This window comes from Mobula hypostoma, chromosome 25 (assembly GCF_963921235.1).
Source record: "Mobula hypostoma chromosome 25, sMobHyp1.1, whole genome shotgun sequence".
NCBI lineage: Eukaryota > Metazoa > Chordata > Chondrichthyes > Myliobatiformes > Myliobatidae > Mobula > Mobula hypostoma.
In genome coordinates this window covers 15,913,353-15,939,637 of record NC_086121.1, presented here as the reverse complement: position 1 = coordinate 15,939,637, position 26,285 = coordinate 15,913,353, and the positions used below count along the sequence as shown (strand labels likewise).

The 26,285-nt window shown below is 44.6% G+C and overlaps 1 protein-coding gene and 1 long non-coding RNA gene across 2 annotated transcripts in view; one reads left to right on the top strand and one right to left on the bottom strand.

Moving 5' to 3' along the window:
• The window catches only part of LOC134337895 (uncharacterized), a 60,851-nt gene extending 46,687 nt beyond the window's left edge, over nt 1–14,164 (top strand). Inside the window, exons 2-3 of the long non-coding RNA XR_010016106.1 lie at nt 7,853–7,931; nt 13,231–14,164. This is a non-coding gene — a long non-coding RNA (uncharacterized LOC134337895). The remainder of the gene's footprint in view (nt 1–7,852; nt 7,932–13,230) is intronic.
• The window catches only part of plch2a (phospholipase C, eta 2a), a 177,554-nt gene that overhangs the window by 15,221 nt on the left and 136,048 nt on the right, over nt 1–26,285 (bottom strand). Inside the window, exons 19-22 of the mRNA XM_063033234.1 lie at nt 25,461–25,545; nt 21,800–21,946; nt 21,152–21,231; nt 2,685–3,021 (exon numbers count right to left, since the gene is read on the bottom strand). Of these exons, the coding sequence (XP_062889304.1) occupies nt 2,685–3,021; nt 21,152–21,231; nt 21,800–21,946; nt 25,461–25,545 (649 nt within the window). The remainder of the gene's footprint in view (nt 1–2,684; nt 3,022–21,151; nt 21,232–21,799; nt 21,947–25,460; nt 25,546–26,285) is intronic.

Here is a 26,285-nt window from a genome sequence, read left to right as displayed (position 1 = left end):
ATCGGGGGAATGCTGGGCGGTGCAGTTTGAAGGGCTGGAAGGGCCTATTCTGAACGGTATCTCAATAACTGACTAACGAACTAAATAACTAAGTTGTACCAATGGAATAGAAAACTTTCTACCAGGATGTGTCCCAGGATGAGTTTCACTAATATGCAGATGGGTGTTCACCTTCTAGCCCTCTCCTTGTCTTGGTCCAATGCTGGGACATCTTTGCAAAACTCGCTGCAATGGAAAGCAAGGTCTTATCACCCATTAGGCAACAGGTTCAATGAAGCAGGGCATTCCCTGCAGGATGTGGGGTTGGGGGTTGAGGGAGAAATCCAAGGGGAACAGAGTTTTACCTTTGTGTTGCTCTCCTGGTCAGTTGTCCACTGCATGTGGTAGCAAGGGCAGAACATTGCAAACAGTTAAACTCATTGGGCAGGAAGAAAAGAGAAAGGAAACACAAAGGAAGATGGACAAGTCACACTCAAAACTAGTGGCATTTACTGAAAGGTCACACTGTCACAAGTCTTTCTTTCAGTGAAAGATAGGAAGTTGGAGGCAGCTTTAACTCAATCTGTTCATTGGGCATCAGGACCAACCTTGTTTTATATCCTACCCCAATATTGGGTGAACTTCAAAACCAGCTCACCGACATCTGTGCTAACCCTTTTCAGTGCTATATTGAACTTTCTCCCAGTTTTGCACTGATTTACCCACAATGGTCTCAATCTTTCAATTGTTAGCCCTGCCCTTTGGGAGCAGGACTCAGAGTTGTTTCTGAGAACTTATTATACATTAACTGGCCATTTCCTCTGCTTGGAATAGACATCTGCTTCCAGACCAGTTGGTCCTTGTGACACAACAGACCTGTGGTCTGATGATATAATGGTCACCTACTCATATCTTGACTAGGACCTGCTAGGCCCTTATTTTCTGGAGGAAAAGACTCCACAGGACTTAGGGTTCTATTAGTGGTCAAAAGAAGCCCAGTTAAGACTTCCCGGTAGGCCAGAAGTCATAGGTGTCCCTCCTGGGTACACAAAGTGCCTGTGGGTCTCCCCTCCCCTCAGGCCAACACTCGTAGTTACTCAAATTCCTTCTCTTCCACTGTATGTGTGGCACCAGAACTCTAGACAGTAGTGGGCGAAGACTGAAGGGACTAAAGCAAGTGGGAAACCCAGATGAGGAACCGACTTCCCTCTTCATTACGTATGTAGAACACACTCTTGGAGGAACCCTGGAGAGGAATAAGCAGTTGTCATTTTGGGCTGAGACCCTTCAGTATGACTGCAAAGAAAGGGGGCAGGAGCCGGAATAAGACGGTGGGGGTGGTGGGGGGGTGGTGGCTGGAAGGCAGGTGACAGGTGTGACCAGGTGAGGGGGAAGGTGGGTGGGTGGGAGAGAGGGTAAATGAAGTAACAAGTTGGGAGGTGAAGTGAGAAGTAGAAGAGGTAAAGGCTTGAAGAAGAAGTAATCACTTAGGATAGTGGACCAGGGGAGAAAGGAGAGGAAAGGAAGAGGAAGGGGAGTACCAGAGGCATGTGATGGGCAGGTGCAGAGAAGAGAAGGGGTAAGAGGGGAGTTAGAATGGGCAACAGAAGAGAGAAGGGGGAGGGGAGAAATTATCAGAAGTTAGTTAAATCAATGTTTATGCCACCAGGCTGGATGCTACCCAGACTAATATATTTGTCATCGTTATGGTTAGCATAGCTAATCATGTGCTGTTACCCAAGTTAGTTTCAAAGAAGTGGTTTCAATCTCCTCGCCCTCCACTCTGAGGCAATGTAAACCTCAAATCCCAATTTGTTTAAGGTGCTCGGCTGGCTTGAACTATTCTGAAGTCTCTAAGTGGAAAAGAAAATTGACCTTGAAACATTGAGCAGGAAATGCCAAAATGGGGAACAGCCGGTTCTAACTTGGATTCCCACGTCTGCACCAGGCTGTGCCAGTTTTCTCAAGAGGTAACAGATGGCAAATCTACAGTGGGCACGGTGCTCAGGGTTCAGGGGTTTAGCTGGACAGGAGAAATAGGTTGATCTACAAAGCAAAAGACAGGTCAATAAAATGGTCCATTCAGGTCTTACCCGTGAAAAAGATTGGAGATGTGCTTCGGATTTCCTCCATCTTTTGTACAAACAAAGAGTTCATTTCACGTTGAAGGGTGCCTGGATACTTCGGAGGGTCACGTGCCAGGTGGAGTGAGAGCCCCGGACTGCCAAGACCCTGCAGGCTATCAGACTCAGCTGAGTCAAAGCCCCTGGTGGTGGCCTCCGACTGGTCGACCTCTGTGCTGCTGCAGCTGGCACCGTGGGCGATCTGGCATCCCCACCTCTGCTTGGGTTGGCACTGGACCGCCTGCTGGGGGAGTATTAGCCGTTCGTCCTTGGGTGAGGCTCGCTGACCTGCCCGCTTGGACACTGCCAGGGCAGCTGGCCTGTGAACGTGATCTTTCCACTTGCGTTCTAGATCTGGGCTCTCCCTAGAACCAATGACGCATTTCATGCAATTGGTGGCCATGCCAATTCTACCGCAGCCATTTAGGGCACACCTGGTAAACATGCCTTGCCTCTGCTCCTCGGGGTCCAGAATACGCACTCGGTTAGCCCGTCTTAAGGGCTCGCTAAACACCACACCCATCGGCATATTAGTCACACGTTGCTTCTGACCTTCCCCCGACCCCTGTCTGGTCCCCTTACCTTTGAAGGCCTCCGTCTGCACCTCCCTTTCGCTGCCAGCCCGTTCAGCACCTTCTGGAGCAGCCTCGGCATGTTCAGCCTCTTGCTCGAAGCGAGGCTGGGAGGTGTCATCAGACTCACTTGCTCCCTCTGAGCTGCAGTCTTTGGTATCTAGAACAATGTGCGGGAAGCCCTTTTTGCCTTTCTGCTGCCCTTTGGTGGGAGCGCTGGCGGTCCTGCGCAGGATGTGGCTGCTAAAAGAGTGTTTGCGAGTCAGCATTACAGCAGCATGACTGTCGAGCGAAGCCTGCTTTGGGTTTCTGTGGAAGAGCCCCTTTAATCCCATGACTTGCTTGATCTGTAGAACAGACAAACAAAGACAAATACACACTGTTGAGAATTCCAATGGATCATACAGCTTTGAAAGGGGCCATTCGGCCCATCTTACACTTGCTTGCTCTTTGTTGGCATTGTTCAGCTCAGTCCGTTTCCCCCACATTTTCTCGCAAATCTTTTCCTTTTTTAAGTAACGATATAATTCCTTTCTGGTGCTTTCATTAGCCTTTTAGACAATTCAGTGCACTGTTTGACATGTAACGTGGACTAGTCGTGTCTGACTGCATTTCGGCAAGCGCACGTAACACACGTAAGCCGATGAGTGTGCATACATAACGTTCATGAGAAGCTTGTGTTCCAGCTGTCCCTGCTCTGGCCCCACTTTCCTGTTATGTTAAATAGTATTCCCTTCCTCTGCTCCCTTGGCTACTTATCTCCCTGTGGTGTAAACATTTTCAACTTTCTTCAACTATCAAAATACTTCATGATTTTGAACAGCTCACCCTCCACCTCTCTGTTGCGTCAGTGGAGGTCGCACACTCAGTTCTGTTGGGTGGGATCGTCAGATCATCATGGGGTGGCATAGTGGTTAGCATAATATTTTAAGTGCCAGTGGTAAGGGTTTCGTTCCCGCCGCTCTCTCCGCAGGGAGTTTGTACATTCTCCCTGAGATCGCGTGGTGTGGGTTTCCTCCAGGTGCCTACGTTTCCTCCCACATTCCAAAGACTTACAAGTTAGCAAGTTCATGGGCATCCTATTTTGGTGCCGGAGGCCTGCAGCCTGGAGTCTGGGTGCCTGGAATGTCCGTGGGTGGTACAGAGGAAAGGGGTTGGTGTTGCTGCTGGTTGTGTCCTGCGTTGTCCTGCCAAGCATCGTGGTCATGTTAAATTGGTGTTGGGATGTGTGGTGACAGTTGTGGGCTGCCCCAGTGGCTCCTGCCAGTGTGGGGTTTGCTCGTTCACCCTGTGAATCAGCCTTGCAAATCTTTTTTTGGCGCCCTCTCCAGTTTAATGGCATCCTTTCCACCAGAAATGCAGACAGTACTCCAAAAGTGCCTTTCTGGCAATCTTGTACAGCATACTCGACTGAAATGATCGCACCACAGGTTAGCATTCCCACTCCTGTATTGAATATCCTGACCCATGAAGGCAAGTGTGCCAAATGCCTTCTTCACCACCCTGTCTACCTGTGTCACCACTTTCTGGGGACCCGCGTTCCTGCACCCTTGGGTCTCTCTGTTCTACAACACTCTCCAGGGCCCTGCCATTTACTGTGTAAATTCCACCCTGGCTTGCCTTCCCAAAACATAACACCTCACATTTATCTAAATTAAACCACGGTAGATTATCACCGGTGTGTAGGTGGGTGGTAGAACTTGGGGGAAGTTCATGAGAATGTGAGAAGAATAGAATGGGATCAGTGTAAATAGGTGTTTGGTAGCATAGACTTGATGGGCCAAATGGCCTGCTTCCCTTTCATTGCACCTGTGCATAAATGTATATGACGATAAATTCAACCTTCACGCACACATACACCTTTGCAGACACACTCACTCATGCGTGGCATAGTAGTGTAGTGGTTAGCAAGATACTTTACAGTGCAGGTGACCAGGGTTCAATTCCCGCCACTGTCTGTAAAGAGTTTGTACGTTCTTCCCATGACTGCGTGGGTTTCCCCCGGGTGCTCCAGTTCCCTTCCTCAGTTGGTAGGGTAATTAATTATTGTAAATTGTCTTGTGATTAGGCTAGGATTAAATAGGGGGCTTTGCTGGAAGGGCCTATTCTGCACTGTACGTCAATAAATAAAACATACTCATTAATGTGCACCGTAACGGCATTCATTTACACTTTAATTCCATCCTTTGTAAGCTCTATGTTGCCTGCAGCACTCCAGCCTGTCACTGGCATTTTAGCAAAGCTAACAGTGGGTGTGTGAAATGTTTGGACAGTGCCCGCTCAAACTGTGAAGACTGTCAGCAGTACAATTATCGGATCAGTCCTACAAAGCTGGCTTGGGTCAGGGGGGAGCGTTTTGAGTTGTGTAAAGTTGAGGGGGGTGCTACTGTATGTCACAGGTCTTATAACTGAGCAACTGGAGGTGAAGATACCTGTCACTCCAGCAGCGTGCTCTGCTAGCCTGGAAGATTTTGGCTTAAGAGTGTGTATTTTCCTGAGGATACTGAAACTATTTGTGTTTATGGAGTGAACTGATGGGTGGTCTTTAGAGCAAACTGCAGGGAGTCCCATCAATTAGTTAGATGCCAATATTCAAATGAGGCATAAATGCAGCACAGGAGGTACCAGTGGAGCTGGGGGTTGCCTTGGAATTTTTTACACTTGAAGAGTAATTTTAACATTTAACTAAACATTTAAGTTGAACGCCTCGTTCATGCAGTCTCCTGGAGAACGGGCTTCTCTCCAGGATTTCAGACCGCCACCTGATCAGCTTCACAGGGTGAAGCAGAAGTCCTTTAGCTCCGGGGAAAGGCATACAGTATTGAACTCATGCTGTCAGGGGACTCCCACGCCGTTTCTGCCAGGTCTGCCCACTGCCCTCATCACCCCCTTCCTGGCTCAAGGTGTTTTGCATGGAGGAACAGCTTTACCCACACAAGCGAAAAAGGGACAGATGGGGTAACGTGCTGGAGGGAGGGTAAGATTGGGCCAGGAGAAGAGGTTCGGAATATATAGGGCAGAATTTTCGAGGATTACAGATCAGGATTCCTGAATTTGTGGGCAATGGCATTAAACACTTAAAGAAGGATCTATCTCAGAGAAGATCAACATCTTCGACTCCCTGTCAACAGATCTGCTAAATCAGGCTCATATTGACCAATGTTGAAGCATGTCCCAACCGTTTTGGTAGGGCATCCTTCAGTGTGAATGGTTTGAGCTGTTCATATGCCTCCGATATCAATGACCTTATACAGTGGATGCCAGTATGTCGCTGCACTTGTCGAGCAGCTTCTGCGTGCATCCATGTTATACACACAGACAGCACTCAGTACAAATACTGAAAACCATGGAAGCACAACTCAAAGTTCCCATTCACTGGTTTTAGATTAAATTCACTCAGGCATGTTATTGAAAAGCTGCTTGTATTAGACAGGGTCTTCAATGTACTAAAACTGATCACCAAATGACATTTTACACCATCCATAAGAGCAGGAGTCCATGGACCCCTTGCTTAATGGTTATGGTCCATAGCTGGGAACCCTCGCATGAAAGATATTATTCAGTCAAAGAGCTTGGTTTTAGGGAGCACCTTAAAGAAAACGGAAGAGGCCTAGGATAAAAGAGTAAATTCCAAAATTCTGCAAAGGTGGAACACTTAAATTTTGAAAGCACAAGAAGCCAGAACTGAGAGAGATTTGTGAAGCTGGAAAGTGCTCCTGAGAGTGGGATGGAGAACTTTAAAGTTGAAGCGTTGCTTTATTGAAATGGACTAAGTGAGGAAGCTCATCAGCAAGAGTACCTTTCTCAGGGACAATGATTTATGATTGGAAACATCAATCATTAGACCATTTGGGAATAAACAGCCCATTGTTGTGCAAATTACTCTAATCTGGGGTTTATAAAGCTCTGAAACTGATTAATCATTCTCTCTATAACACATGGAAAATCCTTGAGGATGGGAGGGAACAGAAAATCCAGTTCCTCAAATTCCACCGTCTCATCGCCAGTCCAGCCCCTCAGTTCCCAGCAATGAGCCAGTTAACATTCTTGAGATGCAACACCCTCTCTAAATGGAAGATCAGCTGGGTCAGGCTCAGCTGGTGTTGGCCGAGTGATGTTCACCAGCAATCTTCTGCCTCATTGAGCACAAAGCCACTCAGCTCAACCAAGCTGGTACAAGCCTCTTTCTCACCTTTGAACTCACATTATTACCAAGCCCATTTATTCCTTTCTCTTATCCCTCAAATGCATTTACATCTATAATATCTGCTTCAAACAAACTGTGTGGGTAAAGAAATCTACCTTGCACTTCTTGCTGGATTTATGCTAAAGATCTTATATTTATCATAGAATTGCAGAAAGCTTATGTGGAGACTGTCCAAACTATTTTATTCCTAATGCCCAAGAAAGAGGTACTTGCTCTAATCTCATCTTTCAACACAAGGACACAGCCCTGAAGCTTATAGCTTTGTTGGTACAAAATCTGTTTACTCATGGGGAGGGTTTCTCCCTCCACCATTTATTCAGGCAGTGATGCATTCACCCCTCCACTCTCAGTGTGAACATTTTCCCTCCCCTCCCAATCCCCTCTGTCCTGTCAGCTTTTCATCCCTCTGCAATGGGAAATAGACCCTTCCTATTTACTCTGTCCCTCAATTAAGCCTCCTCTGCTTCAAATAATATAATAATAATATTACATTCAGCCTTTCCTCATTGGCAGAATTATAGCCTAGTGGTTACCATTAATGCTTCATAGGGCCAGCGACTGGGGTTTAATTCCTGCCACTGTCTGTAAGGAGTTTGTACATTCTCTCTTTGCATAAATTTCCCCCAGGTGCTCTGCTTTCCTCCCATATTCCAAAGACGTACGGGTTTGGGTTAGTAAGTTACAGGCATGCTACGTTGGTGCCAATCACTCTACTCACCTCATCTCATTCTGTTGTAGACAGTGTTGGGGTCTAATATCAACTGATGACTGATACTCCCGCAGAGCTTAGCGCAGATGAACAAAGACAGTTCTCCTCTCGTGTCTCCGCACATACTTTCTTAGCAGGAAGAGAAAGCCATGCTCCCTCAAGTCTGGGAGATGGAGGATGGCTTGATCTAGGTGTTTATAATGCTAAAAGGACTCAATGGGTATTTGAAATCTAAAGTTTTTTTTTCCTCTTACACTTAAAGAAACTGTTGTAATTGAGAAGAAAATCACAACTTCAATTTACTTGGAGCCAAGGTATCAAGGACTGTGGAGCACAGGCAGGTAAATGGAATTGACATGGAATCAATCATGATCTAATCGAATGATGCAATAGGCTGGAGGGGTTAAAGAACCTCCCGTTCCCTAAAATTACTGGAATTAATTGAGAGTTATACTTGGTGACTGGCTTTTCTATTTAATGTGTTCGGAGAAAACAGAGAGAGAGAGAGAGAGAGAACCTTGATGTTCAGTGGCATTTTCCAAACAGCTGTTCCTAGACAAAATGAGACCTATCACATCATCCTCCCTGTGGAGAACACATAACTCCACTGAATTCTTTCTGACCTACTCTTCCTAAACCCATACTATGTTTTGTTGGCTGGGGTTTCTGTTTCTTCACATAAATGCAAGGGCCTGTGAAGGCAAATTTGTGTTAAAGAAAAGGGATGGAGAGGCAGAGGGGAGGTTGGGGTTGGGTGGAGGGAGGCAGCAACTCTATGGGATTAGGAAAGTAAACGCATAGCCCTTTGGGCACAGAAGGTTAGTTACAGGTGAAGTATGTTTGGTGGAAAGGAGAAGGCAGCCAGTATGAGATCTGGTGGCAATCTGGTTGATGTTAGTTCAATAAATGTGTGGTAGCACCTTGGGCACAGCCAAATAAAACCATGCTGTTATGATATAATAAAATGCATTAATTCTTAAATCAAAAGGACAGTGATTCAAGAGTAGGAAGTTTAAGTTTCTCTTCCAAAAACAAAAAAGTTTTAAAAAAGTTTATATATACGGGCAGATCCAGGGGGTGTATTGAAGGCTTTTGAAGTAACTCCCTAATATTTTGGCTGTGTGATTCTCGGTGAACTTGTCCAATATTTAACCTCATGGCTATGGGATTAACCATTCTAACACGTGATCTGATCAGCCACACCACTCTTGAGTGATAAACACTCTGGGCGTAAAATTTACAGGCTGATTGTCAACTAATTGATCGGCAGGGCAGTAATTAGACACGTGCTAACATCACAAGCCCATCCCACCACGCACTCATTATTGGAGAACAGAATATCGGTTGGGTAAGCTGTGCCTTTGGAGGTGGGCACCCATCAAGTGGAATAGGGATCGACAGGGAGATGTGCTATGAACCCTTCCACCCTGGGTTCATAAAACCTCCTTTGCCTAATTTGGCAGTTGCTAGAACAGAGCGCCATCAACAAAGATAATATTATTTGTTGGTCAGTGGTGCGCTGCAGAGCCACAAAAGTCATGGTGAAAGGGAACAGCACAACCAAGCCCCAGGGATCTGCTGATGGCTAAAATCCTTCAGGGAGAATGGTCGAGTCCTACATCCAACATCAGGCCAGCTCAAAAACATTGGGCAACAGAAGAATTGGACACCACTCAACTCTAAAAACAGATAACCCAAAAGGTCAAAGAGACAACAGGCTGGCCTTCAGGAGGAAGTTGGAGGAATGAATTAACTTTTGTCCAAAAGTGCCAAATGTGCTCAGCACAGTAAACACCTGCCATATGGACAGCCTGGAGACACACGGATGCTACTCTAAGGTTTCATTGAAGTCAACTGAATAGAAGACGTAGCAGAATCCCCACATGACTAATGCGTCATTCCAAAATCTTTGTTTCCTCTCAGTGTCAATGGCCTTTTGACCCACTTTAAGTTAAGCCTGGACGGTGATGTTGGTAATTTAGGGCTTAGCCAATGACGTAGAAATCTCAGGTGTCAGACTGGGTAGCTCAGAACATTGAGTGGTAAAGAAGGAGTCTGAATGTCTGGACTGACTGAAGTGAGGGCACTGCACTGGGATTTCCTGAGCCAGGCTCTGGCCACACACAGACTCATCTGGAAGCTGCCTTTCTCAGAACGCCAAATTGTCTGCTGACGTCAGACAAATTGTGTGCAGTTTTGGTCCCCTAATCTGAGGAAAGACATCTTTGCCATAGAGGGAGTACAAAGAAGGTTCACCAGATTGATTCCTGGGATGGCAGGTCTTTCATATGAAGAAAGACTGGATGAACTGGGCTTGTACTCGTTGGAATTTAGAAGATTGAGGGGGGATCTGATTGAAACGTATAAGATCCTAAAGGGATTGGACAGGCTAGATGCGGGAAGATTGGTCCCGATGTTGGGGAAGTCCAGAACGAGGGGTCACAGTTTGAGGATAGAGGGGAAGCCTTTTAGGACCGAGATTAGGAAAAACTTCTTCACACAGAGAGTGGTGAATCTGTGGAATTCTCTGCCACAGCAAACTGTTGAGGCCAGTTCATTGGCTATGTTTAAGAGGGAGTTAGATATGGCCCTTGTGGCTACAGGGGTCAGGGGGTATGGAGGGAAGGCTGGGTTCTGAGTTGGATGATCAGCCATGATCATAATAAATGGCGGTGCAGGCTCGAAGGGCCGAATGGCCTACTCCTGCACCTATTTTCTATGTTTCTATGTTTCTATGTCAACCACTGCACCCTGGATCTGTCTGTGCATTTGCCATTTGTGATCGTTAAATATGTACGGCATACACATCCAAATTAAAATCCTGCACCTGGAAGTCGGAAAGTTAATGCAATTAAGATGGATAAGCGCAGGGCGAACCGGGTGACAAATCCATGGATGAGTAGAGAGTGTCAAAGCAAATCAGAAGCAACGATGCTAATGATGACATAGGCGGAGAAGCATGCAGCTTAGTGATTGGTCTCACTACACCTTCCCTGAGTCAGGACAGGCACCTTCAGGGCTCCTAAAAACTCTGAGCGTGTGAGAGTGGAGGTTTGACAGAGAGGGTTGCACTGTAAATCACAAACAGACAAAGTGAGAGTTGGTGAGAAACAGATCTTGCATACAGGACATCAACAGTGCTACTGTCACACTGGCAGCAATCTGACAACACATAAATAGACCAAACCATACAGGAAATACATTTTAAAAGCATCTCCCCTAAGCAAGGGATTAGGCCTGCCCTCCTCCATATTTTAGAATGATGGTTAATGGTATTTCTGCGTCAACATTAATCTGCTTAATAGCCCATAAGTCAGTCAGCACTCCTGATCTGCTGTTGTACCAACAATAGTATTGGTCCCGTACATATTTACTTGCATCTGCCAGTTTTGGGTTTGGTATTTTCGGATAGGTAAAGCATTGGAGATGAGTCGTGCAGACTACTTACCCACCAAGAAGCCAACCGCTTGGGAAAGTTGTGTGTAGGTGCTACGGGGGATAATGTTGCATCTGTGGTTCCGTTTATACCAAGGACAGTTGCACCAGATAGGCATAGATAAAATAAGACCTATATTTGTTCATGAATTCTTCACAAGCCCCTCAGAAATCTCTTAAAACACTTTACATGCATTGAGTTATTTTATAGTGTAATCACTGCTCTCATGCTTATCAGGCGCTTTGCATGGAGCTTGAACAGACACATATCAATGAAGCAAACATAACATCCATCCATTTCCACTGGTCTCGACTGCAGGAAGGTGGGAGATGGATCGCAAATATTAGGGCTCCCTGGAGTTTTCTGGAGATCTGTCACTTTTGGCACCTTCCTAGATCACCGGAACAAGTAGATGGTCTCCAGGTTTAATGCCTCAAATGAAAATTTGACTCTGTGGCACACCCTCTGTACTATACTGATAACCTCAGCTCAGATAATGTGTTCAAGTCTTTGAAGTGATCACAACCATTCTGAGTTAGAGGCAAGAGTGATGCCAGTTTTTTGGGGGAGAAATGGAAGTTCATTTGAGGTACCTGAAATCTTTACCAGCATACTTTTATTTACCAGTAGTTCCAATGAAAAACATGGGAGTCTTCCTCTCTAGCAAGCAGGCTCTTAAGAGTTAATTAAGTGCACGAGTAGGGACAAAGTTAGATCAGACACCACACTAGAAGCTCGAAATATACACAAGGACAACAATAAGGAAGGAGAACAAAAATGGAAAAAAAAGAGTGGAAAGTAGAAAAAGGATGAGAGGGTTGACAGAGAAAAACATTCTGAGAAGCTTGACTGCCAGTCATTTAACCTTTCCCAAGAAACAGGAGTAGGAGTAGGTCACCAGGGCCCTCAAGCCTGCTCTAACATTCAATATGATCATGAATGATCTACGCTGGCCTCAACTCCTCCTCTGTGCCAACTGCCCAAAGCCCTTGATTCTTCGATGATCCAAATATTTATCTACAGTATCCCCACCTTAAGTATATCTAATGATCTGGTATTCACTGCCCTCAAGGTTGAAGAATCCCAGAGATTCAATACCCACCAGGAGAAGGTATTTCTCTACACCCCAGATTTAAATAACTTTGTCTCTTGTTTGAATCTCTCCCCTGAGTGAATCCATCTCAATATCTACCCTGTCAAGTTCTTTAGGATTCTATATGTTCGAATATATCATCCCCCATTCAGCTAAAATCCAAGAAATACAGACCCAAGCTGTCTAGTCTTTCTTGACAGGACAACCAATAATCCCCAGAATTAGCCTGGTGAATCACCTTTGGACTGGCTTAATGCTACTAATTCCTTTTTGGATAAGAGGAACAAAAACGTACACAGTATTCCAGGTGTGGCCTCACCAATACCCCGCACAACTGTATTAAAACTTTCTCTATTCTTAAACTGTAGTCCTTTTAAAACTAAGGCCAAAATGCATCTTGTCTTCTTGTTGGACCAGTGTGCTTCTGCTTTGTGATTCATGAACTAGAATATCTGGATCCTTCTGAATTATATTCACTTTAGTCTCTCTCCATTTACATAATAATCTGATTCCTCTTACTGAAAGGCAAGGCCTCATGCTTCCATTTGCCAAAATTTCACCCAATCATCCAATCTATTTACAGTACATCTCTTTGTAGGATCACAATATCTTCACTATAAGATTCTCTTCCATTTATTTTTGTCTCATAGGCAAAGCTGAAAATCTTACATTTCACTCCCTCCTCAATGTAAATAGCAAACAACTGAGGGCCAAGATCTGATTCCTGGGGCTTCCTCACTGGTTAACATCTCTCCAGCTTGAGAAAGATCCATTTATTCCAATTCTGTTTTCTATGTGACATCCGGTTTTTCATTCCATGCTAACACATTGCTTCCAGCCTCATATGTGGGACTTTATCAAATGCCTTTTGGAAATTTGAATACACCTCATCGATGGGTTTTCTCCTAGCAGCCTACCCTCTCACATCCCAGAATTCAACCAAGCTATTTCCTCTTTAATTACAGACGTTAGCCTTTTGCTGCCATTGGATGTTAAAATTAACATTAACTGGTGAAGCGGAGTAAAGATGGCACTAAACGGCGACTCCTTTACTTGCATCTTCGGAAACAGCTCTATTTCCATTTTTAATATCTTAATTTTTCCCTTTCAGGGTTCTTTTGATTGAAGACCCTGACCTGGAGTTACACGCTGACTTCGGTTCTTTACCGGAATGGGGTTTCACAACCGGCCATAGTTCGGCACGCCAAGGGCTCAGCCTAAGAGTCAGACTTGGACTTGGAAGCCGAGGATCTTGGAGCCCCTGGAGATGGGCGGATCGAGGGTCAGTGTCATGGCAGGAGACCTGTGTGCTGTTGGGGGAGTCAGGATATCTGAGACTGTGTGCCCAGAGACCCGAGATCTTTGAGATCTTCAGGCACAGAGCTCGGAAAAAGCGACATAACGGACTTTTAACATCGCACACCAGTGAGTTGTTTGTTATATCTCCCCGCTCGCTGGGAAAAACAAAGACACCTCCTTCTCCCTTATTAGGGAGAGAGCGAAAGCCTGTGGTATGTCGAATACTGTGAAATGCGAAATCTTTGGGGTAACTGCAAGTCTGTGTCTTTGTTATTGCTTTGCTCATGCCTGGGTGTTTGGTGGCGGTGCTGATGCTTTTTTTGCCGGTGGGGGGAGGTTGGGATTGTTGCTCCCTGCCGTTTATGGGCGGGAGAGAGGGGAGCTGGAAGGTACTTTGGGGTTCTAACTGTCTTCATTCTTTGGGGTACTCCTCTGTTTTCGTGGATGTTTGCAAAGAAAAAGCATTTCAGAATGTATATTGTATACATTTCTCTGACATTAAATTGGACCTTTGAACTTTGAACTGGCTAATAGTTCCCGGCTTCCATTTCCCTCCCTTTCGAACACCGGAGAGCCAAAGGCTGTTTTCCAACTTCTGGTATCTGTCTGGAATTTAGTAAGCTTTGAAAAATTCCAACCAATGGACTCGCTATCTCTGTAGCCATTTCCTTTAAAATCCCAGGGTTTAGGCTATTTTGTCTTAGTATTTGTCCACTTTTACCCTTGTGATGGAGGCTTTTGCAGGTTCCGCCTGTCATTTGGAATTAGTCCATCTGTTATCTCTGGGATACTTGCAGAGTTCTCCACAGTGAAGACAGAAGTAAAAAAAAAGTTTTTTTTAAGTAAGAGTAATCTTTCATTTCTGTGTTTCCTGTAAATTGATTTACCAGTGTTGTTCTCTTTGTTCTCACACCTATCCTAGCCTGTCTTACATATCCATAGAAATTCTTATTGTTTTTATATTACACACTTGTTTTCTCATAATCAATTTTCTTCTTTCTAATGAACTTTTTAGTCTTTTGCTGCTGGATCTTCAAACTTCCAAGTTCTCTGGCCACCACCAGCTCTTGACTCTTTGTATACCAACTTTACAACTTAACATTATCCCTGACCCTTGTTTATTAACTACAGATTGTGCCTGTTTTCCATGGAATCCCTCTTTCTAATTGGGATAAGCTCTTGCTGAGTGTTATGGACCAGCTGGTTCACTATCTGTCACTGTTCACCTATTGACCTGTTTTGTTTTTTAGCTTGTTCTCCAAGTCCATCTTCATACTTTTATAATTGTCTTTAATTGAGTCCAAGACAATGGTCTTGGTCTTACGGTGCTCACCCTCAACCTGTGCCTGGAAATCTACCATATTGTGGTCTCCACCTCCTCGGGGATTCTTAACCACAAGAACCCTTATGAATCCTTCCTCATTACTCATGACCAAATCTAAACTAGCCTGTTCCTAGGTTATTCCATAATATGCTGTTCTAAGAAGCAATCCCTGACACACTCCATGAATTCTTCCTTGCCAGATTGATTCATTGAATCAATGCATATATTAACAAGGTTAATATACTGTAATCCCCCCATGAGAATTTTGCCCCCTTCAAATATGCCCTAGATATTTCCACGTTTGTACTCCATCCTATCGAGAGGGTACGTTCTGGGGTCCTATCTATGTCTTCTTTGCCCTAATATTTATGATTTCAACCTAAAATAATCCTATATTACCATTCACTGCTTCAATATCACACTGCACACCGTTCTGAACTCTTCCTTGATTAGTAATACTACCCTGTATCCTTTTGTTTCAGACTGTTCCTTTTGGACAACATATAATCTGTTGAGCACCCAGTCTAAATCACCCTGTCTCTGTAATAGTTTTTAGACCATACTCATAGGTTGCAGTCTATGCTGTTAACTCATCTATCTTATTGCAACTGCTTTCTAAAATACAAAATTCAATTTTGTACTGCTTTTACTAACTCTTGTTTTGTGCTGCAGGCTGCTGTTCACCTTTTCTGTCAATCTTTTCTTGTCAATTTCTCCCTCACCTTCTTTGTTACAACCCTTTCATTTCCTCCTAACTTATTCATGTCGTCCTCCCCTCTCCTATTCAGAGATTTCAATAGTAACTCATTTTCTACTACAAAACTTTCAAATTTTCATTATGGGGCTTTTGGACTTTAATATAGAAATTAAAAAGATGATTGGTGCACATCAAAATATATTTTCATGTGCACAGTATCACACATCCTCACCCACAGTTCTAATTTACCACCTCTGTGCCTTTAGTAGTAGGTTTACTCCCAAAGATCCGAGGCACTGAACTCCTTTCTTTCCAATTCTTTCCATGATGATCTTTCCTGACAATTGGTTGATAGCACTAATATCCCAGTGATCACACGCATCTGTTATCTAGGGAGTACCTCACATGCAAACAGACTTTCCCCCAAGCAATAGACAACAGACAATAGACAATAGATGCAGGAGTAGGACATTCGGCCCTTTGAGCCAGCACTGCCATTCACTGTGATCATGGCTGATCATCCACGATCAGTATCCAGTTCCTGCCATATCCCCATAACCTTTGATTCCGCTATCTTTAAGAGCTCTATCCATCTCTTTCTTGAAAGCATCCAGAGACTTGGCCTCCACAGCCTTCTGGGGCAGAGCATTCCATATATCCACCACTCTCTGGGTGAAAAAGATTTTCCTCAACTCCGTTCTAAGTAGCCTACCTCTTATTCTTAAACTGTGGCCTCTGGTTCTGGACTCGCCCATCAGCGGGAACATGCTTCCTGCCTCCAGCGTGTCCAATCCCTTAATAATATTATATGTTTCAATAAGATCCCCTCTCAGCCTTCTAAATTCCAGAGTATACAAGCCCAGTCACTCCAATCTTCTGACATATGACAGTCTCGCCATCCCGGGAATTAACCTTGTGAACCTGCACTGCACTCCGTTAATAGCAAGAATGTCCTTCCTCAAATTTGGAGACCAAAACTGCACACAGTACCCCAGGCATGGTCTCACCAGGGCCCTGTAAAGCATCCTTGGCAGGAATTTTCTTCCAGCAACTTTACTTTAAAAATGCTCAAGTTTTGAGTATTTTACCAAAGTGGCAGCATGGAACCCCTGCTGATATATTGCTGAACTCAGGGTAGAATTACATAGACATTAGCATAGAATTGCAGAGAATTTACCACTTAAGGAGCTATTTGCCTTGAAGTTCTACAAAATCTGTCCTCTAACTGTCTTCTCTATACACTGCCCCATGGGCTTACTTTACTTCAGAGATGCCAGTCTCGATCAGCCCCTGTGACAGTGCCAAAACATTCTGAGCTAAGATTCTCCTGAAGCGTTGGGGGAGTTACAATAACAAGAAGGAGGCTGATCAACCCATTGACTCTCGCTGTCCCTCTGCAGGATTCCAGCCAGTCCTATCTCCCATGTCCCTGCAAATACTTGTACCTGATCCCTTTTGGTGAATGGATTTGTCTTCACTACCCTCTCAGACAGTGAACTTCAGGCCACAACCACTCACAGTGTGAGTATGACTCTCATGTCACACCTGGCTTTTTTCCCCATCACCTTAAATCTGCAAAGTTAGATAAATACTTCTGCCAGGGTAGGTTTTTTATAGTCCTTCAGACTTTTCTTAATCTTGAACAATTTTGTCAAACCAGTTTTCAATCTTTTCTGTTCTGAGGAGAACAACCTTGGTTTCCCCAGTTTATATGTACCTGGGACAACATTTCTGTACCGTCTTTTAAGGACTTCACAGTTTTACTACAGTCTCAAAATATCTCACTACTTGAGTTATGCTTCACTGGTGTTTCGGAAAGCTTCCATAAAACTGTCCTGATTTTGTATTCTGTGCTTTCATTTATAAAACTCAGGATCCTGCAACCACTTCCCATCTGTCTGCCAACTTCAACATCACTTAATTCCCAGTCATATATTCCCCTCAGGTCTCCTTGATCTGCTCCTCAGTGGCCCCACCGCACTTTCACCACTTGTAGGAGGTGTAACCTGCCCCTTCAATTCTTTCCTCATCCTCACTCAGAGACTTAAAAAAAGCCTTTCCAGGTGGGGCACCTTTTTCAATGTGATCTTCTGCATTTGGTACTTGTGATGTGTCTTCCTCTATACTGGTGAAACCAAACGTAGACGAGCCAACCATTTTACAGAGCACAAGAGGTCTGCCCACTATGGCCATCTTGAGCATGTCATTTTAACTCTCCTTTCCGATCCCACACTGACCTGCCCTTTGTCGGCCTTCTCTACTGTTACGGAAAAACCCGATGCAAACTGGAAGAACAACATCTCATATTCTGTTTGGGTAGCTCGCATTGAATTTTTCATTTTCAGATAACCCTTCCCACACATACAATCTCCCATCCACTCATTTGTCTTTCCCCTTTGTTGACCTTTCCCATTTCTTCCTCCACCTGCCCACCATCCCCTCCATATCTGGTTCCACCTATCGCTACCAGCCTCTGTCCCATCCCTTGCTCATTTTGTTGTAGACTGGCAATTTTTCCTCTCTCCTCTCAGTCCTGAAGCAGGGTCTCAACATGAAACATTTCATATATTTTGCCTCCACAGATGCTGCTTGAATCTTTGAGTTCTTCGAGTGTTCTATTTTAGTTTCAGATTCCAGCATCTGCTGTCTCTTTTGTCCACTGTTCTCCCTGAATTCCATATGGATTTAGATGTGACAATACTATCGCAATGACTGGCAGTATTTGACTCCATGTCTCTCCTGCACAGATGTCAAAATCACTCCTTAGCCATTTTACTTCTTGTGGAGAACAGAAGCCCACACGATTCCAGCAAAACTGGCCTTTGGTGCTGTCTGTGTAGAGTTTGTATGTTTTTCATGTGCTTCCCCTGGGTGCACTGGGTTCTTCATATATTCCAAAACATGCCCATGGTAGATACCCCATTTATGTGTAGGCAACTGGTAGAATCTGGGAGAAGTTAATAGGGGAATCGTTTACAGAGAAAAATAGTGGAGGTACTGGAATTACCTTGTGGACCAGTATCCACAAGTACTGATGGATGGGCTGAAGTGGCTTCTTTCTGTGTTGTTATGGGATATGAAAGAGCTCCATAAACACAAGAGATTCTGCAGATGCTGGAAGTCTAGAGTAACATACACAAAAGGCTGGAGGAACTACAGAAAGGAATAGACAGTCGACGTTTCGGGCCGAGACGCTCCAAAGAATCTCAGCCCAGAACGTCAACCGTTTATTGCTCTCCAAAGATGGTGTCTGACCTGCTGAGTTCCTCCAGCATTTTGTATGGGTTACTATGAAAGAGCTCCAATAATCCATTCGCAAGCATGGAAATTACCCTCCGCCTGCCTGGAGAAGCGGCGTCGCAGAAGTCAAGGACCGCGACACTATCTGGAACAGAATCACCACTTTATCAGCACCTCCTCACTCAGGTTAGACATCCACTGCATCAAGGTGTGCAAATGTTCCCTGCTAATCAGGCTACTACCCACCCCTGTCCCTTGCACTACGTTTACCAAAGCCAGCATCTTCACTGTCGATAAGGATAAAATAAAACAGATTAGTGAAGACATCACCTGCAGGATCCTCTCTAAGAGTACACATCCTGACCTGGAAGCACATCCTTCATTATCACTAGGTCAGAGTCCTGGAACTCCCCCTCAGCTAAATCCTCAAGGCAAAGGACAATTAAAAACTGGGGCTTTCCAGTGAGCTACCCATCCTCTCAACGAACAGAATTAAAAACAAATGGGTGAAACTAAAATGGATGAGTCTGAATGTGTCTAACAGATTCTGAAATTAAAAATAATCATTTTTTGTCTTCAAACATTAAGAATCTGAACAATGCATGAAGAAGAACGAAATCAGGATGTCAGTTTCACTTATGGGAAAGGCTGTTAATACACTGTTCGTCCAAACTGATGTGTGTTAACATCTTTCCCCTGTTCTAAGATGATACAGATTTTCAATTCAGCTCAGGCTCCAACAGATCGGCCTTGTGCATTCATCAATGGAACAAAGCAAAAGGACGTACAGACACATCTCCAAGGAGGAGAAGATTAAAGCTGTGTTCTAATCTTAGAGCACACTATCAAAAAAAAACAATTTCTATTTGTCTCAGAAATATTACCTACAACTGATTAGATCCAGCCCTTCTGTCACTTGTGGAGCTGCCAGGTGTCTTGGCTGTATAAGCCTTTTCCTTTGACAGAACTGACTGAATGAGATTGATTTTAATCATCACCTTATTTCATGCCTTCTCTAGTGCAGATGTCTCTTAATTAAAATAGATCCAGCACTCTGATTCCTGAATTTTATTGAAAGGCATGGGATTTTAAGCAGAGAAATGCATTGCCATATTTATCTGGCACTGTTCAATACCTCTGATTATTTGAATAGCTGGTATTATTCCAGCTTTCCCAGATCTGACTTAGCTGAAGATTAAAGGATAAGGAGAAGTGTTCGTCATTGGAATCAGTGGGGAAAAGAGCAGCTCACTGCACTGGTTCCCACATGGCCTGGATGACTACCTCAATTTCAGACTCATAAAGCACTTCCAGAAATATCATGAAGAGCTGCGGAGAAATTTTGCAATTATGAATACTCTTCCCTTCAAAGCCGATTCATAATTGTAATTGTGTCATGACAACTTCCGTCAGGTGTGTGACGTCATGGACAGCCGGAATTGTTCCAGAACATAGAAGGCCAAAAAAAAATCTGCTTCTAAAACAACAAGGCCGGGCTGCCTGACAAATAAACTCTTCGGGAACGTTAGGTGGGGAAACTGGCACAAGTTCTTGAGGAACACAGGGAAGACCCGCTAAAGATCTAGAACCCTGCAGCATGGGTTGGGGAGTGATGGCCATCTAGAACACAGGGGGGCAAAGCCCAGGATCTTCTGGAACACAGAGGAGGTATTCTATCCAAAAATTTTCTAGAGCAAATATGAAATGTCCAGGGCATTAACTGAGTGACATACAACTAACTGTAGCTCATTCAGGCTCGACTGCATTTGATTTAATTCTTACAAGGTAAATAGCAACCAACTGAATGAACACAGAAATTATATTTAAAAAATAAGCATCGTGAGAGGGCTAACCAACAATACCCGAATGCAGCTCAGGCAGAACTGGTGAACTCAATGGGAACATAATTTCCAATCAGCACTGAATGGGTTAACAGTCAAACGTGCCATTACACTCCTTTCTCCCACCCGATGGATCACTACTGGGGCAGGTTATCTGCACTGACCACACACCCCGCTTTATTCCACTCTCTCACTCTTGCATGAGTTGGGCTTCATCCACTCTTTGCCTTGGGGACCGATGCTTATTTAGGATGGGATGAAGAGTTGCACCAACTAAGGAAACCAAAGGCAAAGTGTGTTGTAAAGTTGCTGTGACAAGTGTGGGGCACCTTGGATTTCTACAGGCTGGGCAGTCCTGTGTCACCATTACTTCACTAAGTCGCGTATATCTGGGCTTCCCACTGGGGCTTCAGCCCATAATCAGCCAGGCCTGCATCTGCTTTGCTTCTACAATCAGACAGTGTAACCAACACCAAAGTATTGTGACAACACTAATAGATTACTTAGAAAACTGGAGAACCAAATCAGTCTCAGCTTCTTCATAAAGAGGTGTGAACTGAGAACCTCACCCAAACCCCCTTCACTGCTTGCCGAGAGGAAGGATGTGAAAGCTGTCGTAAGAGGCACTCACCTTACCACTGATGTCATTGATGGCGACATGAACAAAGATGGAGGCTTCCTCCATCCCCTCCAGGTACACGTGCCGATAACCTGTGGAGAGAGAAGGAAGTGGAAGCTAGCAATACAGCCCTTTGCAGGTAAGACCATAAGATCATAGGCATAGGAACAAGAATTGGGCCATTTGGCCCATTAAGGCTGCTCCACCATTCTATCATGGCTGATTTATTATCTCTGTCAACCCCTTTCTCCTGCCTTCTCCCCGGAACCTTTGACACACAGTGCTCTTGCGCCCACAGGAGCCTGACCACTGGGAGTGTTACATTTAGTGGCATTTCCAGGCCACAACTGGTCTGGCTGAACAAACATGTGCAAACGCCCAGTTACAAACAAGAGAAAAGATGCAGATGCTGGAAATCCAAGCAACACACACACACACACACAAAATGCTGGAGGAGCTCAGTATGCCAGGCAGCATCTATGGAAAAGAGTACGGTCGACATTTCAGCCCAAGTCATGCTGAAGGGTCTCGGCCCGAAACATCGACTGTACTCTTTTCCAGAGATGCTGCCTGGCTTGCTGAGTTCCGCCAGCATTTTGTGTGCTTAGCACCCAGCTACTGAGCGCTTCTCCCGAGATACGGGGACATTCTCTGACTTACCAGGCATCATGCTGGTGAAGGCCAAAGTTCTTTGACCAATAAAATCGCGACCAATAGGATCATGGTCCCAGACCAGGAAGCGTACCAGTGCAAGTTCGGGCATGTGTAGTGTGAACACCAGAGTCTCCTCCCACATTGGGTTAAATCCTGCAACACATGAGGTCACCCTGTTAGAACACGGCCAGGCCTTGTATAAGATACTGGATTACCAACAACCACACAGTTCCTTAAGGCTCAGCCACAGGTCAGAGCCCATAAATTATAGAGTCAAGTCCCCGTCTGGAGATGTGAGCGCATAATGTATGCTGACGTGAGAAAAGGTAAGGTGTGATGAAAAAATATTGTGACGCTGTAATAGGATGCAGTTAGGTTGACTGGGTGGGTGAGAAGCTGGCAAATGGAGTTTAATGTGAGGTCACGCACTTTGGTCATAGAAAGCAAAACATTGATTATTATCTAAATGGAGAAATATTGCAGGTTAGTTCATCACTCAGAGTTCTTTGAGGTAATCATAAAAAGTTATCAGGTAGGTGCAGCAAGTAGCTTAACATAGAGCATAGAAATCTACAGCACATTACAGGCCCTTCGGCCCACAATGTTGTGCCGACCATGTAACCCACTCTAGAAACTGCCTAGAATTTCCCTACCGCATAGCCCTCTATTTTTCTAAGCTCCATGTACCTATCTAAGAGGCTCTTAAAAGACCCTATTGTATCCGCCTCCACCACTGTCGCCAGCTGTGCATTCCATACGCCCTCTCTGTGTGAAAAACTTACCTCCGACATCCCCCGTACCTACTTCAAAGCACCTTAAAACTATGCCCCCTCATATTTTCAGCCCTGGTAAAAAGCCTCTGGCTATCCACACGGTCAATGCCTCTCATCATCTTATGCACCTCTATCAGGTTGATTCTCATCCTCCATCGCTCCGAGGAGAAAAGGCCAAGCAATATCCTTGTAAATCTCCTCTGCACTCTCTCTTAGTATCCACATCCTTCCTGTAGTGAGGTGACCAAAACTGAACACAGTACTCCAAGTGTTGTGCTGTATAGTTTAGAAGGCGAATAGCATTTTGTCCTTCATTGGAAAGGTGAAGCAAAGAAATAGGGAAATTACAGGTGGTGGGGGGTGGGTGTGTGGTTTGCTGAGGATCGATGATGCCACACTAGAATAATACGTACAGTTTTGGTCCTCTTACCTAGAAAAGGATAGGGTAGCATTGGAGGCAGTCCAAAGGAAATTTTCCAGGTTAATTCCTGGGATGGAGGAACATCCTATCACGAACATCTGTATTCTTAAAGTTTCGAAGAATGACGGGTGATTTTATTGTAATCTTAAGAGCCATCACATGGTATATGTTGAGATGTTTTCACTGGTTGGTGAGGGGGTTTCTTGAATGAGGAAATATAATCTCAAGGTAAGAGGCACTCATTTAAAACAAAGCTATGTGGAGACCTCTTTTCGCAGCGGGTGATGAAGCTCTGGAATTCTCAACCCTAGGGATTGTGAAGCATTGGTAGAGATGCTCAATTCCACAGCTTCACCACCCTCTGGAAAAAGAAATCCCTTCTCACCTCTGTTCTAAATGGACACCTCTCTACTTTGAGGCTCTGCCCTCTGGTCCTAGATTCACCAACTATAGGAAACACCTTCTCTACATCCACTCTATCTAGGCCTTTAAATATTCGATAGGTTTGAATGAGATTTCCCCCTCATTCTTCTAAACTCCAGTGAGAGCCATAAAAATGGTCCTCGTACATTAACCCTTTATATCCCAGAATAATTCTTATGAACCTCCTCTGGACCCTCTAGAAATACCAGCACATCTCTTTTTAGATGAGGGACTGAAAACTGCTCAAAATACTCCGTGTGGTCTGACCAAGGCCTTATAAACCATTAGCATCACATCCTTGCTCTTATATTCTAGCCCTCTTGAAATGATTGCATTTACCTCCCTTACCACCAACCCAATCTGCAAGTTAACTTTTAGGGAATCCTGCACTAGGACCCTCAAGTCCCTTTGCACTTCTGGTTTTTGAATTTTCTCCCTGTTCTGAAAATAGTCTATGCCTTTTTACCTTCTACCAAGGAGCATGGCCATACACTTCCCTATGCTATATTTCATCTGCCTCTTCTTTGCCCATTCTTCCCATCTGTCCAAGTCCATCTGGAGACTCCCTGCTTCCTCGACACTAACTGCCCCTCCACCTGTCTTTGTACTGTCTGCAAACTTGGCCACAAAGCCATCAATTCCACCATCCAAATCGCTGACATATAACACAAAAAGAAGCAGTCCCAATACAGACTCCTGTGGAACACTGCTTGTCACCAGCAGCCAAACAGAATAGGCACCTTTTATTCTGACTCTGCTTCTTGCCAATCAGCTAATCTTCTATCCGTGCTAGCACCTTTCTTGTATTACTATGGTCTCTTATCTTGTTAAGCAGCCTCACGTCAAAGGTCTTCTGAAAATTCAAGTGAACAATACCCTCTGACTGTCCTTTGTCTCACCTGCCTGTTATTTCCTCAAAGAATTCCAACAGATTTATTAGGCAGGCTTTCCCCTTAAGGAAACCATGCTGACGTTGGCCTACTTTATCATTTGCCTCCAAGAGCCCCGAAACCTCATCCTTAATAATAGATTCTAACATCTTTCCAACCACCGAAGTCAGGCTAACTGGCTTATAATTTCCTTTCTTCTGCCTCCCTCCCTTCTCAAAGAGTGGTGCGACATTTGCAGTTTTCCAGTCCTTCGGAACCATACCAGAATCTAGTGATTCTTGAAAGACCATTATTAATGACTGCACAATCTCTTCAGCTTCCTCCTTCAGAACCCTGGGGTGTAGACCACGAACAGACACTCAAGGGCCACTTCATTGGGTACCTCCTGTTTTCATACACTACTACTGTGAAAGAATTTCACTGACTTAAAAACCTGGTGGGACGTCTTGAAATTGTAGAAGCGTTATACAAAAGAAAACTTGTTTTCTACAGTTGAAATTCAGGAGGTTCCTTAATAGTTGGTGGATATTCTCATGCTAAATCTTTGTGCCTCTTCCACGGACTCTTTGAGAGGTCAGCAAACACTGGCTGTTGACCGAGCTGACTATTGTTCTGGTGTTGGGTGCCACCTAGTGGGTGGATGAATGAAGTGGCAGCAGAATCCTGTCAATGGCTTGGTCCTTAGCTCTGAGCATACACCATCAGGATGAATAGCTGAAAACTTAGAAATGGATTCAAAAACCAAAAAAAGGCAGAAGTGATAAGAACAGAAGTTTCAAGTCCTGTTCATGTGACTTCATGGTATCATTCATCTGCGAAAAATATGGATATTCTCATAGACCCTGCACACAGTCTCCACATAAACAACTGAAGAGACAAACTTCTGTACTCAGCACAGATGGGTGGTTTCCTCCTTGCTAACAACAACACTGAAGTCATAGGGTTTGCCAGCACTGAAAAAGGCCTTTTGGCCCAACATGCCAACTGACTAGCACTCATCCATACCTTTCTAAGCCTTAGCGATTCAAGTGCTCGTTTAAAGTTTAAAGCCAATTATAAATCTCACCCAGCCAATGGAGTTGTGAGTCGCAGGCCCCCGGTTCACCCGTAGAGACCTCTCCTCCCCACCCAACACTGGTGTAGCACCCTGCTCTGCTTACCGTTGTCATCCACTACTCTGGTCTGCTCCTTGAAGCAGTCAACGGGCAAGCCGATTATCTCCACCTCCACAAATGGGTCGATTATCTATGGAACAAAACGAGCAAAAGTGTCGGTGAAGGTCGCAGTCATCGGTTTAGAACCACTTACCCCTCAGCTGTGGTGTGAAATGGTTGCCATTATAGATCCAATGGGCTGGCACCTCATGGAGTGAACAGGGCAAATTCAGATTTTCAAATGCCCCACATTGGGGTTTTCCTTGAATTGTTAGTCCAATGCCATAATCACTGGTTTACTGTAGAGGTGTAGGGCTCCATGGTAATCTATCGATTAGCGTAAAGCTATTACAGTGCTAGTGACCGAGTTTCAATTCTGCCACTGTCTATAAGGAGTTTCTATGTTCTCTCCGTAATCCTGTGGGTCTTCTCTGGGCGTACCAGTTTCCTCCCACGTTCCAAAGGTGTACAATTTAGTAGGTTAATTTGGTCACGTGGGTATAATTGGGCAGTATGGGCTCGTTTGGCCAGATGGACCTGTTACTGTGCTGTATCTCTAAATAAGTAAATAAATTGGACAGTGTTAGGAGAGGAAATGCTATAACCAAGGACTTATCAAAGCATCCCACCAACCTAAACCACAATCTGACTTTGACAATGTCCATCCTTCAGTTACTGGGCGGCTTGCGCAAAGGGACCTGTTTCAAGGAGTTCCTGTCAGCCTTAACCCATCAGATACTGAGAGGGAAATTACCCCCGCCGTCGTCATCCATCTTAGAAGGAAGCAAATGCATGGGTGCTGAGCAAGCCTTTCAACCAGCGTCATGAAGC